Raw genomic sequence first — 16942 nt, 5'->3', positions numbered from 1 at the left:
ACGAATTTGAGCTGATCTGACAACTTGTAAACATTGAAGCTTAACATGTAAAAAATAAAAAAACAAACTTTCAGTTGCATTCTTATCCTTTAAATTCGTTTACATTGCTTAACTAAATTTCAAAACATTTCAAAACATACAACTTCTCCAATTGAACGTATTTCTCACCTGTCCATTCACCCGGTATAAATTATGTAAGTACTTTCTCAAATGCAAATTAAATTAATTTTTTAATGTCTTGATTAATTCTTCAAATATAAGCGTCAATTAATCACATTGTACATATTTTTTAATTTCCAGACTTTAGTCAACATGTCCCGTCAACTCTGCGTTCTTTGCTTACACGTTTTCGACAACGGCGACACCACAGCAAAATATACCCGGACAATCGAAATCGCAACCCTTTACAAATTATTAGCACCTAATTCCAAATACGGTCATCCATCCGAATTTGAGGGAAACGAGATATGCGAATTTTGCGATGATTGTTATCCAATATTCAGCACGATGGAAGATATTAAGGCTCAAATCTCACTGCTGGAAAATGAAATTGGGTCAAAAGTTAAGCAAATTCAAGCCACAATTTTGGACGCTTCCTCACAGCTACAAAATAATGGGGATGATGAAGAAGGGAAAATTATCCAAATTCGTAACATGATTCTGCGCGTTACAAGTTAATAGAATAATACAGTCAATTAATGTTAATTCAATTAATTAATGACAAATTTGTCTGTACGTTTAGGAAAGACTGATGAACAACTTGAAAGTTTTGTATCAGGCGAGGTTCAAGTCAAATTGGAACACGACATGGGTGATATTAGTCCCCTCGGTGATCTGGGGGATCAATTCTTCGATGACGACGACTACAATTCCTACTCTCAGCCAAGTGTCGAAAAAACAAAGGAGGAAGAGACTGATGATTTACTTAATGAAAATGACGACGACGACACAGCTTTTTGTATTACTCCTTGTTCCCAAAAGAGGTCGAGGGGAAGGCCAAAAAAGGCGTCAAAAAACAAGGCAATAACCCCCGGGTAGGAAAGTCAAAACCATTTAAGTAAATTTATGCAGTGACATGTTAGCAATACTAACTTTACATATCAATTTTACCTGCTATCGATGAATGGACTAATACATATATATTTTATTTAATAATCTTAAATGTTATATTTAATGTCTAGCATCAAACGAAAAAGAAAAGATTCTCCCTTACGAAAGAAACAATCAAAATCAAAAACAAACTCGAAACGAATTAAACTAGAGCACCATCAATCTCACAGCGTTCAAGCGACACGGTCCTCAACACGTGTCAAAAACTCAACCGTCTCATCCAATGGTAACAAAACTCTTGTCGTTTCGCTGAAAAGGATCCGTCCGATTAAAAAATCCACATCAATATCAAACTCAGGATCATCAGAAGAGGAAGAAACAAAACTTAAACGTTGGGACGACAAGGATTGGGCTCCCACAAGTGAAGATAAAATCAATCCTACCAACTGTCACAAGTGTACTTTCTGCTCCAAATCTTTCACCAAAGAATCAGTCCTTAACCTTCATATCAGGCGTCTTCACTATCTCCCTTGCATCGTGCCGTTATGCACCGTTAGGTTAAGTGGCAAGCGAGCCATGGACGACCACTTGAACCGTGCCCATGAGGGCTACGCCCCGTATCAATGTCGAATTTGTAAGAAAAAATGTCGTCGCCAAAACGAAATGGCTGCTCACATGGTGATTCGACATGAAACAGGAGAGAAGAAATTCGCCTGTGTCAAATGTGAGAAGAGGTTTTGCCTCGAAGACAATTTTGAGAGACATATGAAACTACACGAAATCGAGGGGATCAAACCACTTGTTTGTGACGTTTGTGATGCCAGATTTGAAAACGAGGAGAAACTGAATCGACATTCAGAGACACATGACCCGAGAAATAAGTTTCGATGTCAAGTTTGTGGAAAAGGATGCCTCGATAAGACAGCGTTGGAAAAGTAATGGGTTAAATTTCTCTTGTTTCGTATTATCACAGCCATTCTAATTCATGCTAATTAATTACTTTTTAGACATACGCGTACCCACACTGGCGAAAGGAAAAGAGAGAAATGCCCCCACTGTGACGCCATGTTAGGCGACAAGGTCTCCCTGCAGCGTCATCTCATTCGAGACCACTCATCAGCATCTGCAGAACATATTTGCCACATTTGTGGGAAAGGGTACTATCTTTCCATCGATCTTAAAACGCACCTGGCTCGCCACGAAGGAAAATATCAATCCAAGTGCGACACGTGTGGCGAAACTTTTCGAGTATTCAGCAGTTTGCAAACTCACCTTATCGTAGCGCACGGGAAGGACCCCTACGTTTGCGATGAATGGTAATTTGACTTATTTTTTTATAAACAAACTTCTATTTAATGGCAATAAATTTTTAACAATTTTGGAAAGCGGTGGTACTTATACTTCGTTCGATGGATTAAAAAGACACAAAAAAATCCACACGGGAGTGAAAAAGCACAAATGCCATGTAAGACTACCAACTATTTTAGAATAATATTTTTGCAAAGTTTCTTAAAAGTCCAGCTTTGCCTTTGTAACCCAACATTTCTGAAAGTGTTAACATTACGGAGATATTTGCTTGCCATGATTCCCCCAGAGTCCAGGAATTTACTTCATTTTCATTTGTTTGTCTATAGACTTGTGGCGCCAGGTTTATTCGCGCGACGGAACTTACAAGTCACGTGCGAACTCACACGGGGGAGCGACCATTCCCTTGCCCCCACTGCGAAAAAGCCTTCAAGGTCAAGAAACAATTGGGTGTGCACGTGGAGCGTATCCACACTCCTGGCTATGTCATTCCCACTCCTCACAAATGTCCCCATTGTGGCAAAGCATTCCAATTCCCTGTTCTTCTGGAGGGCCACATCCGTCAAGCTCACACGGGGGAGCGGCCCTTCACTTGTGACATGTGTGAGAAACGGTTCGCCATCAAGTCAGCACTACTTCTGCATTTAAAAGGCACCCATGGCGTCGTTTCTACGAAGAAGGATAGACTGCCGAGGGGAAAAAAAGATGCGCTACGAGAAGCGGAAGTAGAGGAAGGAAATACTTAATTATTAAAGTTCAAATTTAAAAAAAACTATAAGCGTAAACTGTAGTAATTAAGTTTTTAGTTTTCAATAAATACTAATTTAGAATGATTTATAATTTATATATTTATAATTAAAACCACTACGAAAAGCTTGAATGCTTGAATAATAAAAACAATGTTCTTTCATACATTATTTTTTTGAGTAACGTATTGGAAATTATGCATGCATATATTTACATACATACGTATGAAAATTAAACATTTTATAGATACGTTCATACTATTCATACATACATTTCTAGTTTACACGGGTGCATTTTCTTTGCATATTTCCATGTTCATTTACTTAATACACACATAGGATTAACAAGCGAACAAACAATCGTTATATTTTTCATGAAAACAAAGGAAAACTCAAATTGCAGATTGAGACAAAAAGCAACAAAAAGCACAAACACCGCCAGCCACTCGCTCGTTCGGACGTTTTTTTTAAATTGAAAATCAACAGCAAGCAGCTCTAAGCGTTTATTAATTAGCTTGGTTTTGGTAAGTAATATAGAAGAATTACATCCCTTGCCTTTTACTATTTTCGTTTTTCGAAACTTTCACAATTTATTTGAATTTACATTCCTAAAAACTTAAAATTTTTCTAGGTGTTAAAAATTGTAATATAGCTAATAACTTGATATTCCCATTTTATTGTTCATACAAAACCTTTATTTTTGACAGATATTGATGATTCGACTTCATCATGACCTGGGACGAAAGTTTGTCAAACCTCGCCACCTTTGAAATGCAGGGACCCGACGACGATGAATCAAATTCCTTTCCCGTCTTACGCGAAAACCCGAACTACTTTATCTGGTATGGCCCTGATCGACGCTGGATTTCCGGTCAGTATTGTGACCGAATGGTTGAACAACTCCTCGAATTTTCTAGACAACCAAGATCACTGAAGGAAATTGAAGCCTATGAGTTTACCGAGTACAACTCGCTCCAAGAGTTAATCTTGTTCTTTGTTGAGGCCTACTTAACAATCAAGATTCGAGGGAAGGACTGGTCGTTCGAGGCAACTAGGTTGATCAACGGGGGGAAGAAATTGACAACTATTTTAGTCAACAAAGGAAACGTCAACGCTGACTACTTACCCGCCGTGGAATATTTGCATCGCTGGATTTTAGCCAATATTGTTTGCACCAAGGGAAAATTAACCTCTTCAAGGGTTATCGAAATTGCCAGTTATGCTAATTATTCCGCACAGTGGGAGGAGCTACCCGTCAAGTCGAAAGCGCTTCTGCTTGCGACAAAATGCTTATTTCTCTCGTCGATGAGGATGTTCGACCCTCCGGCGAAGGTGCAGAGCATACAAGATTTGCGCCAGGTAACTAGTGAGGGGGCTCTTTTTTAACTTTTGCAATATTCAAATCCTATGTCCAAATTGTACTAAAACTCATTTTTTAACCAATGTCAAGGTGGTCAGGCTGGATCCACTAGTGTACGAATGGCACTACCTATTAGGAAATTGGATTCGCTGTGAGCGAAAAAGTTTGGCATACGTTCGAAAAGTGGGCGACAACTGTATACTGAATCAATGTCCCACAGAGGAGGAAATGCAAACCCTATGGGAAACATATGATGTATGTGCCTACAAGAAAACCGGAGAGGATGGAAAGGCCACGAATTTAAGAAGGAGTGCCATAGCCGGGGTTTGTCAGGTGTGGCGGAAGTTCTACGCCACCGTGGTCGCGTTAAGCTGGAGGAGCCCTTCATGTTCGGAGGGTTACACTTGGCAGATACTTTGGCAGGGGTGGAATTTATACGGAAAAATGTTAAAGTGTAAGCTGAGGGGGAAATGACTAACAAATTAAGTTGGAAGTTACATATTTAGGTTAGGTATAAATCCAATTTAATTATTTTCTCAATTTTTACAGCATTCTGGACGAAGAGAGGGCATCGTTTTCGGAGTATATTCGTTTCGGAGAAATATTTGGTGGCATTCTTCCCTATCAATTTAGAGACTACAAAATGGCAGAGGAATTTTACATGAAGGCGCACTCGAAAATGCCAAGCAATAGTAAAATCAATCACAAAGTTGGCGTCTTGTATTTAACATGCGACGAAGTAATGGCAAATAATTTTAATTTTATTTAACTATACAAATAGATAATTTTGGATCACTTGATTTCACTAAAAATTGATTTCTAAAAAAATACAAAGGGATTCTTGCACTTAACCTTGATATTCTTTGTACTGATTTCAGCTCCGCGATATTCCTCAATCTATCAATTTCCTCCGCTGCGCCGTTGAAAACGAGATGTCCAACATTTTTGCAGCACTTGATATGATTAGGGCCATGATGTCATCCGTTACTGAACACCTCACCGAAATCGAACAAGTCATCCAGTTATACTTCAAACGGATCGAGGAGGGATTAGCAAGTCCTACAAAAAGCGAACTAAGCTGGATTCTCGGTTGCGCCAAATTCATGGGGTCGGACAAGGAGGGCGCCGTTCGAGCTTGGATTTCCGGTCAAAAATTGAGCCCCAATAAGAATATCTTCACCGTAAGTTGACTTAATTTTTTTAGAGCTTACCTCATGTTTTTCACAACTCTATTATTCCCATAACCTTTAACAAAGTAGAAATTTATCTATTTAACATCATTATCCAGCTCTAAAAATGTGTATTAACAAATCAATTTTAGGACCTTATCCCTACAATTAAACGGTATCAGTGGGATAGAACCTTGATAAGTTTGAACCTAGTAAAGTCCACGCTGGAAAATTCACTCACAACATGTAGTGACGCCGATGATATTGTCATCTTACAAAACATGATTGAAACCCTTCCCACCCCGGTCAACAGGGGGACGTTTCAACGGAGAAGTTTGCCCGGAAGTGGTGGCTTCAACTTCACCAACAGAGGCGGCCGCCAAGAAAGCGATTTGGACAACAATTGGCGAAGATATGCCATACCAAGTGGGGATGCTAATACCACTAATAATAATGCTCGGAGGGGAGGACATACTCAGGCTCGCTCCTCAAGCCCTGCCAACTGGAGATGAAATGTAAATACAAATACATATGGCTTGACTTAAATATGTATACGCTTAGAATTTTTTAAACTAATACTTCAATCAATTTGTGGCAGATATCGACGATTTTAAGATTTAGTTTATACTTGTTTATCCATTTTTAAAGCTGTAAGTGCATTGTTTTCTAAAAGTGATTTTACTTTTTGCAAATGTCTTATTACTTATTGCAAATTGTTGCAAATTTCAATTTTATTCATGCATTACTAATAAATTCATATGAATCTACAGTTGCACATTGTCTCCACTAGATACACACGCCGCATGTTTTTTTCTCTCCATGAAAATCAACAACTGTTCATCCTGTCCACCTGAATTTACCTGCAACCCTTCCATTAACACGGATCAGACTATCTTCACTTGCTTACTTTGTTCACCTGTAATTTGACATAACTTTTTTTGCCTACCTGTTCATCCTCCTCCTACCTTTTTACACCTCGCAGTTTAAACTCCTACAAAAAGACCTGTTATACTTGGTCGGCTTACATAAATAACAACAAACACATCAGATTAATTTCCCTCCAACTTAAATAATTTAATTGTAGACTAATTACACAAATTGTTAACTAGATACAAGCATTAACTTGCTGTATCAATTTACCAGTAACTGTCACAGTTTAAATTTAAAAGCTTAACCATGGATTCTTTCAACCCTTCCCAGAATCCACTCTTAATCCCAGTCGTAAGTCTTACTCACTAATTAATTTAATTAATTAATTTAAACCCTAATTAACTCTTACATATCTACTTGTCCACCACCAGGTACTCCAAAACACTTTCAAGCTCCTCTACCCCCACCAGTTAAAACCCCTCCGAGCCGTCTGCCCTATTTGGAACACGGAAATAACTCGCATCCTCTTCGGCTCCCACAATCAGAAAAAGGTTATCAAAAATATGACCGACTTATCCGAAGGGATTGCCATTTTAGAACACCAATCCACGAAACCCCTCCACACTCGGTACATGTTTTGCAGCGGAGTTAACGTCACAGATGCGAAATTTATGCAAATCATCACTCTCGCCGGACCCGAGCTAAAATATATTTACGCCAATTTCCCCAACAATGCGAAATCCCCTTTAACCCTGAAACGTCTCCTCGTCGAGGTATCCATTCAAGAGATTTGTATCAAATGGAGCTTATCCAAAGAGGTCGACCTCTTCAAAAATGAGCAACCCGTTCTCCTCCCACACCTAAAAATCCTAGAGTTTGATATTGTCAACAAATCCGTAAAATTTGACACCCTCCTCCGCACCCTGATTTATTTATGCCCGAATCTCGAACTCTTTCAAGGCTCAAACTACCACGGGTTACAGAGTGTCGTGGAGGACTGGTTTTTTAACAAGGTCGTCATCGAGGCCGCGTTTCCACAACAGTGTAGAAAAATACAAGAATTCAGTCTGGGCATGAAGGCGAAAAAGTATGATAATTATACCCTCGAGAGGTTAATGTGTGCAAATTTTCCCCTGAAAAAATTATACCTTGACGTTTCCGCGAATCCCGTGGACGCCACGTGTTTGCAAAATCTGATCACAAGTTTGTCCACCACTCTGAAGGAGTTCAACTTGACGGTGGATCCATATTGTGAAAACGTTTTTCAATTGGAGGCTTGTATCTTGACGGCGAGGAAGCTAGAAAAGTTGGGCACTTCAGGGGTCTCATTACCACTTGACCTCATCCAAGGTCACCTCCATAACTTGAACACGTTAAGGATGGAACATTTCAACCAGGAAACGATAACGATGCGAACCTCGCATCAGCAGCAGCAGCAACAACAATTCGGTTATGGATTAAGAAACCTGGAACTTTTAAACCCTTTCCGTCTCACGACGCCAATAACGTTATTTTGTACGGTACAAAATTTATTTCCTAATTTGGCCAGCTTCACGATAAGCAAGCAGATGGGAGATGGTGGTCTGAAGGACTTTTTAAATAAGCAAATGGTTAATTTGAGCAAATTTACCGTGAGGGAAAGTTGTAGTGCGGGTGGGGCAGATGCTGTTAAGGTGTATAAAAGAAAGTGCAGAGGAGCCGTTTTCTCACCTCCGATTAAATTTTAATTTTAACTACTAATTGTAATTATTATTTGTATTTATTTAGGTAACACTTTTTTCTAGCGTATTTTTTATATATGACAACTTTTTATAATAAAATTGACTCAGTACAAAGAATGCAATATTTAGTTGTTTTATCTTGTCGGAACCTTTCATTTTTTAATGAGGGTTCTACATTTGTACTTCATAACTTCGTAAGGATTTCTTCATTCACCGTCTTTGTACATTTTTACATGTAAAATTATGCACCAAGAATGCCAAGATGTCAGCATAAATATTTAATTATATCATACATGAATTTTACTGATATACAAGCTTGAAGTATACGAAATACTTATGTACATTACCGAATGAATTCGGCAAGAATTTTCTATGATTATATGCATGTATCGTAGCGCATTCCGCAGAACAAATTTAATTCCTATTCCTACACACATTTATAATTTTATATGTAAATGAGTTTATTAAACTTCAAAGTTTTTACATAAATATACCACAAGCAACATTTGCATATGTAAATTTAGCTAATCATCACAATTGATTAATCTCTCTACCTCACCGAACGATACCCTCCCACAACACCATGCTTACTTAGCACAATTTGCCACAATTGAATCTTTCTGGCCTTATACAATGCTACTGCCACGCCCAAATAGAAAGTCCACATCCGGTAAAATCTCTCATCATACTTCTTCCCGTCCAACTTTTTCAATCGGGGCCAGTTCTTGATAAAATTATCCCTCCACGCTTCTGACGTCAGGCCGTAGTCGTTTCCAAAATTGTGGAAATCTTCGATTAGAAAGTAATCCCCCAGCCCGTTCATGACCTAAAAAAATTGGCACAATAAATTTGTAAATTATGCTAAGACATTTTAAATATTGGCAAAGGATTTTAATCGGGTCCGCTGAATTGTTTAATTTAACATCTGAAGCTATTTTTCTTTAAATTCTACCGGAATTTTCTTGGAAATGTGCTCCAAAATAATTTACAAAATTTTTCAAAAATAAATATTTCCATACTTTTTTGGAATTTTTGGCATTTTGCTGCCTAACCAATATCTCAAAGTTAACGATTGAAATATCCACATATATTTATGCATGCAATTAAATACCTCCTTGTAATACGGCAGGCACGCCCCTGGGAAGACATACTTCGCCGAAAAGGGTTCTTGGTGGGGCATCACGGTATGATAATTCCCCATACAGTGGACCAAACAGAGTCCGTCTTCTTTCAAACAACGGGAAAGAGTTTTGAAAAAAGTTTTGTAATTTGCCGGGCCCACGTGTTCCAGACAACCGAGGGATACAATCCTATCATAACTTCCCGCCACGTCTCGATAGTCCATCAGCTTCACCGTCACGGGGAGTCCTTGACACACTTCGGTGGCGTAGGCGACCTGTTCCTTCGAAATTGTCACGGCTGTGACTGTAGCGCCAAAGTTTTTTGCCAGATGGCGAGCCATCCCACCAAATCCGCACCCCACATCGAGCACGGTCATCCCTGGTTTAACACCCAATTTCGCCGCGACAAGGTTCATCTTTGCGAGTTGGGCTTGCTCCAGATTGTCTGCATCTTTCCAATAACCACAAGTGTAATTCATGGTGGAGTCGAGCATGTTTTCGAAAAATTCGTTTCCTGGAAGAAAATTTTAATTCTTGTCACAATTTTAGCCGCAGTTTCATAATATTGTTTTTAATTTCGTGATCATGCAAAGATCCAAATAAAATTAGAAAAACATATTTACATAATACATAGTTTACTACGTTGCAAACATCCGAATTAATTTCATCCTTGTGGTTTTCAATCCATTCAACATTTAACAACATTTAACGATTTAACAATAATTTTGCATACCCAGATCGTAATGAACTTTCGCCACATCATAAACTTTCTCCTTGGTTTGCAGGTTGAAAAATGAGAACTGCATGTAGTACAAGAATCGGTTCCATGGGTTCATAAACATCCTCAAAATTGGGGCCGGCCCGACAAAAATTTTGTAAAAGAGGGACGCAATGTCATCTGCGTCCCAATCTCCGTCCATGTAGGACTCTCCAAATCCTAGGATTCCCTCGTTCATGGCACGAATGTACACGGTATCATAAGGAGTCAAGTATTTTCGGTTCTGAAAGTTTCAAACGAGCATCGAAATTTAAAAAAAATGTCTTCTGTGAATGTTTCCGAAAATCATGTCACAAAAAATGCACATTTTCAAATCCAACCACCCGTGACATCATTTACGAACAAACCCGTAATAGCGAACCAGCACAATACATACGTAAGTGTACATACGAGTGTATGTAAATTTTTAAAAATCATGGCATGAGAACCGTGTGATTTGTACTGTAAAACTTCCCTAGAAAGTGCGTGTTCATATGTATTTTGGAAATGATTTCCCCATGTGAATAAAGATTTCGTCTAGAAAACTAATTAACTAACTATGCAACTTGAAGAAAATTATGTTCTGATAACCGTGTTGAAGTGCATTAGTGCCCCTGGTCATAAATATTATGTCACAAATATATACGTATGTACATATGCCGTCTTTATACCTTCCTAAGCTTACATCATACATCATACGTATTTTACTCTACGAAAGATTTCTCCCTACAATTTCTGAAAAAGTTTGAAGTGTGTATAATTCTTACAATCATTAACGGCACTTATTGTGTAATTAAATACAAACAGTTCAAACAAATTACGGTATGTATGTAAAAATGTGCAATATTTTTTGCATACTTTGCAGAGTTAATAACATACATATATTATACATATTATGTATAATATATAAATAATAATTAATAATTAATGTAATAATTAATAATCTCCCCTTATCAATAAGTCACCTTAAGATCGCACGGTCCCTCCTTATTGATCGTCACGCCCACTTCGTTCAGTTTCTTGACAGCGTATGGAAGTATGAGTGGTCCAATGAGACGGAGAACACAATACTCCACCCTTTTGTAGCACCTTATCAACAAGACAGTTATCGTATAGAAGAGCTGCATCTTATCTCCTCAGCTGCCCTGGCTGGACTGAGATCAAAATCCGGAAAATCCAAAATATTTTATTAAGGTACGAACCTATGTATATACATACCTGCATAATTAAACACTCATGGCGTACATTTTCTCTGGTGAAATCTTCATTTCACTTGAGAAACTCAGCAATCTTTAAGTCACAGGGGGCCGTGCTTTAATTACGTGACGTAACGCAAGACAGGGCAACTAAGGATAAGTGAAAATGTGCGATATCATAAAAATCTAAATTCTAATGACCATGTTAGATAAATTAGTGGTATTAAATAAATAAAAATTTTGGGTTCCATAATTTACGTACGGTACCAACTTAGGTTATCCAACCTGGATTATGTTATGTAACCAAAATGGGTGGGCACGCTCGTTGGGCAGGATGTTCCATCCGAAGAGATAGATTAGAGACACACAGGTGAAATTAAGAAGCAATTTATAACTATGTAAATATGTAACATACAAAGACCATAGCCAAATTCTTATTTTAATGAAAAGCATAGAGTAACAAAATGTCAGTACATATATGTCTACCCAATAAATACACATAGGTATTCATCATTAATTGTCACGGATTCGTGCTCATAATAAGCGTTGCGTTACGGGGAGATCATGTATGTTACATATGGAGTAGTAATTATATTTGTTATACCTTCCCACGATCCTCACCTCGCACCGGATAAGATATTTATGCATATAAAGTACATATGTACATACGATTGATGAATTGTATTACCATAAGTGGTAACCATGATAAGTAACAGAAAGCTTAGGTAACAAGTGTCTGTTCTGATTTGAAACAACTAGTTAATATGTACGCATGCATATAGATTTAAATTAAGTAAACTTGATCTTACTTGAATTTCGTAACTGTTACACATTTCTTTAAATTAAAAATATATGAAGATTTATTCCCATCAAGTAAATTAATTGATTACTAAGTTAAGATTAAAATTAGAATCAAATGTTTCTTTATAAATTCATTATACATGGGACTATGTATGTAAATAGATGCATATATTCACCCACATAAGTATGTACATATTTATTTACTTATGCAAAATAATTGTTGTTTTTAAGTAGGTAGTTCCGATTTCATGAGAGGTGAACATTAAAAATAATTACTAAAACTAAAACATTAAGGTGTGCGGGTCACTGCGGGTACGTATAAAATCAAAAACGGATGCTGTGCACGGAAGCGAAACCTTTCATCCTAAAATGTGTTAGAAAGTTTGAGTCAAACATATCCATCGGTCGACATGCATGAGATCAAGTTAATCTATTCATTAATTCCCCGGCAAGAATTTGTATCTCACAGCGTTTTTCGACCAACAATAAATAATAAACTCCAGCAACCGACAAGTACATAAGTAATACTAGTAATAGTGAAGAAGAGGAAGAAAGTCGTAAAAAATTCTGATGCGTACAACACTGCTGCGGGATGGACGGACAAACAAAACGATATGATCGCAAGTGACCTGAGTCCCTTTCCGTTGCATGATAAATAATTTTGACTTCTATTTATTTGACGTCATGTCTGAGGTTCATAAATTACAAAACTGTAAGGTTTCCACGAAAAATGATTACATAAACGAGTATGTATGTATATACATGTATATATTTAGTTATGCATTACATGAACAATTAACTATATATATACAAATGTGTACATACATACTTATACATAGATATTTACGTAAGTTTTCAAGTAATCATCTCGTCATGAAATGGCCACATAAAAACTTATGTAATTTAAATTTTATATAAGCAGGTTCTCGGGAATTTACTACCCGGATTAATTACATACACATCCATTTACAGATAAGTATTTGGTAATATGCACTTATATGCACGTATGCATGCACATAAAAATACCAACACAGAATGAAGGGTCAAGTTTATCAAAAAAGTGGCTTGCGTGCACTCTAACCAAATAGCAACTTGCACCAGATCAGAACTGATGTCAATATCGGCGACGGGGGCGTGAGTAGTGAAAATAGATAGTCACGCCGCACGGCATATCCGTCCAACCCTGATTATTACAGTCTTATTGATTTAGCTTTGAGATATTTACAAACCGGTACTCAGATACGTAGTTACTGGACTAATGTTTATTCAAAAACCAAAATAAGTAGACTCATATTTTTTATTATTTTTTTTATTTGAGAGTTTTGCTAGGTACGTGGCGCGATTTTAGGCTGATGCCTCAAATCGAGTCTGCATAAAATCGGAGGCGTGTAGTTCTTTACCAGATGTGTGTATTTTAAAAAATTTTGTAGGGTCATGGCTGCAAACTTGCGGTTGTCGCATAGCATAGCAACATTTCACGGTCAACTTACATAATTCCAAGGTTTTATCATTCATTTTAGGCTCTTACGATTATGTGAGTAATAAATATTTTAGCAAGTTTTTAAAAAAATAATTAAATAAATATTTAACAGATTCCATTATTAGTTAAATATGTACTAATATTGACACATACATACTATTGAGGACATCTCAATGACAGGTGTACAAGAATACTTTAGGCTTTCACACCCCCACTCGTGCCTGTTGTCCTTGGATAGCTCATCCACAAATTGACAAAAGAGGTTAAAATTTTACAAACAACAGAAGAATTTGTGAAAATATAATGCTACATAACATAATGCAATCGTTTAAATATTTATTTAGAATTAAAATTATTTATTTATTTCCCAGATAAATAATCAGGACCCAGATTCACTAAGAAATATTCTTGGTCTGTAGACAGTCTATAGACAAAATCCAATTCACTAACTCGGTTTAAACCTGTCTTAAGACAAAATCTAGAAAAATTTGAGCCCAAGACAAAATTTAGACCGAGTTAGTGAATAGGTCGATTCATTAGCAAAAAGTTAGACCAAAGCTAGCTCAAAGTTAGAGCAAATCTCAAACCTACTCCGGAGGTGTCTAACTTTAAGATTTGAGCTTAGTTTCTGTGCGACTGCGAGAGGAATAACACATGTTATTTTTTGTTGTTTTTGTGGAAATGAAATATTTAATTAAATAGTAATTTTAATTTTTGAGTAAATGCCAGATAATTTCCCCGTCTCCTAGTCCTTTGCCAGAGCCTTAACAGCCAGTGCAGTGACTGCATGGCCGTCCCCCTTCGATTCTTGGAGGAAGAAAGACTGAAGATATTCGGAAGAGAGGAAGAAACTGGAACAATTAAGTGACTTCGAAGTTGGTAAACATTTTGGACTACTCTTGTGGGGAGCGGAAGCTATTTGTGAGATTTTTAAGCCTTTAGAAGGGCAAAGGTCATCCTCGATTCCCTTCGAAACCTTCCTGAACACGAAAGTCAAGTTTCGAAGAGGGGACACAAAGTTGATGCGAGAACAAGTCGCAGATGTACAAGAAAAAGTAGCAGTTATTAAAAAAATTGAGCACATTCTGTCAGATATGCGGGATATTTCTCGCAAGAAAGTGGAACTTACACAAGGTGAATGAATAACTCATCTCTACGGGAATAATGCGTTTAATTTTGTAACAAATTTATTTATTGACGTGTTGTTCTATTTATAGCAAAATACAAACAGATAGGAAGTCAGCACGTCAATGCATTGGATTAAGCCAGCGCCGTGAGGCCAGCGTCAATGTAATGAAGATAATGTAGATTTTAACAAACAAATATTTACATAAATAGTCATTTTAATAGTTACATACATGTCAGATAGTTCATCCCTGTCCTAGTTTTTTGACAGAGCCATAATAGCAGTGCGATGACCACATGATCGTGCATAATACGTATAAAATGTGTGATGGAACAGGTATTGACTTTAAATCGGCGAATTTCGGTATGCGAACATAAATACCACATTCTATAAATTGAAAAGTCGTCAACAATTATAATCAATATATATTTGAATTTGCATGCTAAGTTGCCGAAAAGCAATGACGATAGGAATCATACCAGCGTTGGAGAACATCTTGCAAGCAAGGAATTTGGCGTAAGTTGTTTCTTGAATGGGTAAAAAATTGAAACATGTGCTGGCAGAATTACCTGCGCTGACATCAAGTAACATTTATCTGTTAGGAGATTCCGAACCTTTGGAGCCTTGTTGCTGACCCCTTATGCAGATTATAAGCTGAGGAAGATTATAAATTGAGATTTAACAAATTCTAGAAACGAGTGATGTTATGCACGGCACCATTGGTACTTGAAAAATCTGATTCCGTTTAATGTCCAAGTATATAGATTGACCCATAATTAAAGAACAGTTTGTAGGTCCAGTGAGACGAATTATAAGTAGGAGAGGAATCAAATCGTGTTACCAAGAATGAAAAAATTGCAGATTGATTGCAGCGAGTGTTATTATGCTTCACAACTCACTTATTGAAAAGGGTATCCCGCTTGCAGATGACGACGAACCATTACGGGACGAGGTCATTAACATTTACTACAATCAAATTTAAGGTAAATATTTTAGCCACTGCTAGTAAATGTAACAAATTAATGGCATTTTTTTCTCAAGTATATTAGAATGCAAAATTCGTTCATGGAAGAGACTAACAAATGGTATTTTGCTTTTCAGCCTCAAGTCTGAATGGACGAAGTAGCGCTGGCCTTACACAAGACGCTGGCTCATTTGGAATAAACATCACACATTACTTGCAGGAATTGTAATACCGGATCGCACAGACGACCCCATTCTAATCTCACTTCTCAGCCACGCAATAATACTCATTGATCCGCCTTGAAGAAATTTAAGCAAGATGAACTCATATACACAGGCGTGATTGGTGTTTAATTTAATGGCGGCTCTATCTGTCTATTTGTCATTCTGTTGCAGCCAAATATAAATTACGACAAATACGACAGTAAAGACATTTTCGATTCTCCCAGCGTCGTTAGACCAGCGCCATAAGGCCAGAGTCGATGTAGAGAAGATTGTGGATAGTGTAGATTTTAAATATTTTAAATATGCGTTAAATCTATCATAAATAGTTGGACAAATGTTTATTCTAATTTGCAAAATTAAAAGACAGAACTCAAAAATCCATGTTCTTTAAATTTTAATTTTTTGTATTTTAATCAGCCCAAAAAATGTCGTCGTACTTAAATAACAAGTGGTGGTAAGGAAAGGAGAACAAGGGACTTTACATGCTTTTAAAATGTCAACAAAAACATAAATATTCGACCGAGTCTTGTTGTGAGAGAAAGTGAGATGGTCGGTGGTGGATAAATTATATATCCCACGCAGGCTGGGCAGACTTTAGTCTCTCCCGCCTTTTGAAATCGTTCTTAAACCCGTCTTAAGCTTAAGACCATCAAACACCGATTTGAAAAAAGTGCTGAATTGGGGGTAAAACCGATCTTAAGATCGGTCTTAGACAGTCTTAAGCTTAAGCCGAAATTTCGGTCTAAGTTACTGAATCTGGGTCCAGACCAGCTTAAACTGAATCATTAAACCTTGGAATTAATTTGACAATTAATTTAGCTAAAATCTTGTTATGCAATAACCGCAACCACCGCTTTTTGGTCACGATCCCACAAAAAATACAAAAATCCACACATCTGGTCTGGTCCAAATTGCGTCACCAAATTTAACAAATGCGGAATGCACCGATTGTGTACATACAAAGTCATATTTATAAAGCCACAAATTTCCTATAAATTCAATTTATTCTGAACATTTCGAAGTAGTCTAGCCCAGCGCGTTACTCCTGCAAA

The 16942-nt window shown here is 37.2% G+C and overlaps 4 protein-coding genes across 5 annotated transcripts; 3 read left to right on the top strand and 1 right to left on the bottom strand.

Moving 5' to 3' along the window:
- Positions 1-23: 23 nt before the first annotated feature.
- Positions 24-3267, top strand: LOC110854922 (zinc finger protein 724). The gene is made up of 7 exons (XM_022103356.2): positions 24-194; positions 301-673; positions 743-1034; positions 1182-1985; positions 2058-2366; positions 2437-2515; positions 2685-3267. The coding sequence occupies exons 2-7, from the start codon at positions 313-315 to the stop codon at positions 3099-3101; spliced, it is 2262 nt and encodes a 753-aa protein (XP_021959048.1). The 5' UTR covers positions 24-194; positions 301-312; the 3' UTR covers positions 3102-3267.
- Positions 3268-3511: 244 nt separating this feature from the next.
- Positions 3512-6405, top strand: LOC110851027. The gene is made up of 6 exons (XM_035859360.1): positions 3512-3625; positions 3809-4460; positions 4552-4915; positions 5011-5200; positions 5340-5642; positions 5783-6405. The coding sequence occupies exons 3-6, from the start codon at positions 4719-4721 to the stop codon at positions 6140-6142; spliced, it is 1050 nt and encodes a 349-aa protein (XP_035715253.1). The 5' UTR covers positions 3512-3625; positions 3809-4460; positions 4552-4718; the 3' UTR covers positions 6143-6405.
- A 108-nt stretch (positions 6406-6513) lies between these two features.
- Positions 6514-8353, top strand: LOC110863287. The gene is made up of 2 exons (XM_022112554.2): positions 6514-6851; positions 6932-8353. The coding sequence occupies exons 1-2, from the start codon at positions 6807-6809 to the stop codon at positions 8225-8227; spliced, it is 1341 nt and encodes a 446-aa protein (XP_021968246.1). The 5' UTR covers positions 6514-6806; the 3' UTR covers positions 8228-8353.
- Positions 8354-8657: 304 nt separating this feature from the next.
- On the bottom strand, positions 8658-11437 carry LOC110850931 (cyclopropane-fatty-acyl-phospholipid synthase). 2 transcript variants are annotated; one of them, XM_035859352.1, is made up of 5 exons: positions 11318-11437; positions 11065-11188; positions 10076-10343; positions 9333-9856; positions 8658-9047 (listed from the first exon to the last, which is right to left on the bottom strand). In XM_035859352.1, exons 3-5 carry the CDS (start codon positions 10296-10298, stop codon positions 8772-8774), a joined length of 1023 nt encoding a protein of 340 aa, XP_035715245.1. In that variant the 5' UTR covers positions 10299-10343; positions 11065-11188; positions 11318-11437; the 3' UTR covers positions 8658-8771. The 2 variants fall into 2 exon arrangements, with proteins under 2 accessions (XP_035715245.1, XP_021954268.1); XM_022098576.2 differs by lacking the exon at positions 11318-11437 and having other exon boundaries at positions 11065-11269.
- Between the last annotated feature and the right edge of the window lie 5505 nt (positions 11438-16942).

This window comes from Folsomia candida, unplaced genomic scaffold, assembly GCF_002217175.1.
Source record: "Folsomia candida strain VU population unplaced genomic scaffold, ASM221717v1 Fcan01_Sc001, whole genome shotgun sequence".
Classification (NCBI taxonomy): Eukaryota; Metazoa; Arthropoda; class Collembola; order Entomobryomorpha; family Isotomidae; genus Folsomia; species Folsomia candida.
This window is presented reverse-complemented; position numbering and strand designations above follow the sequence as displayed.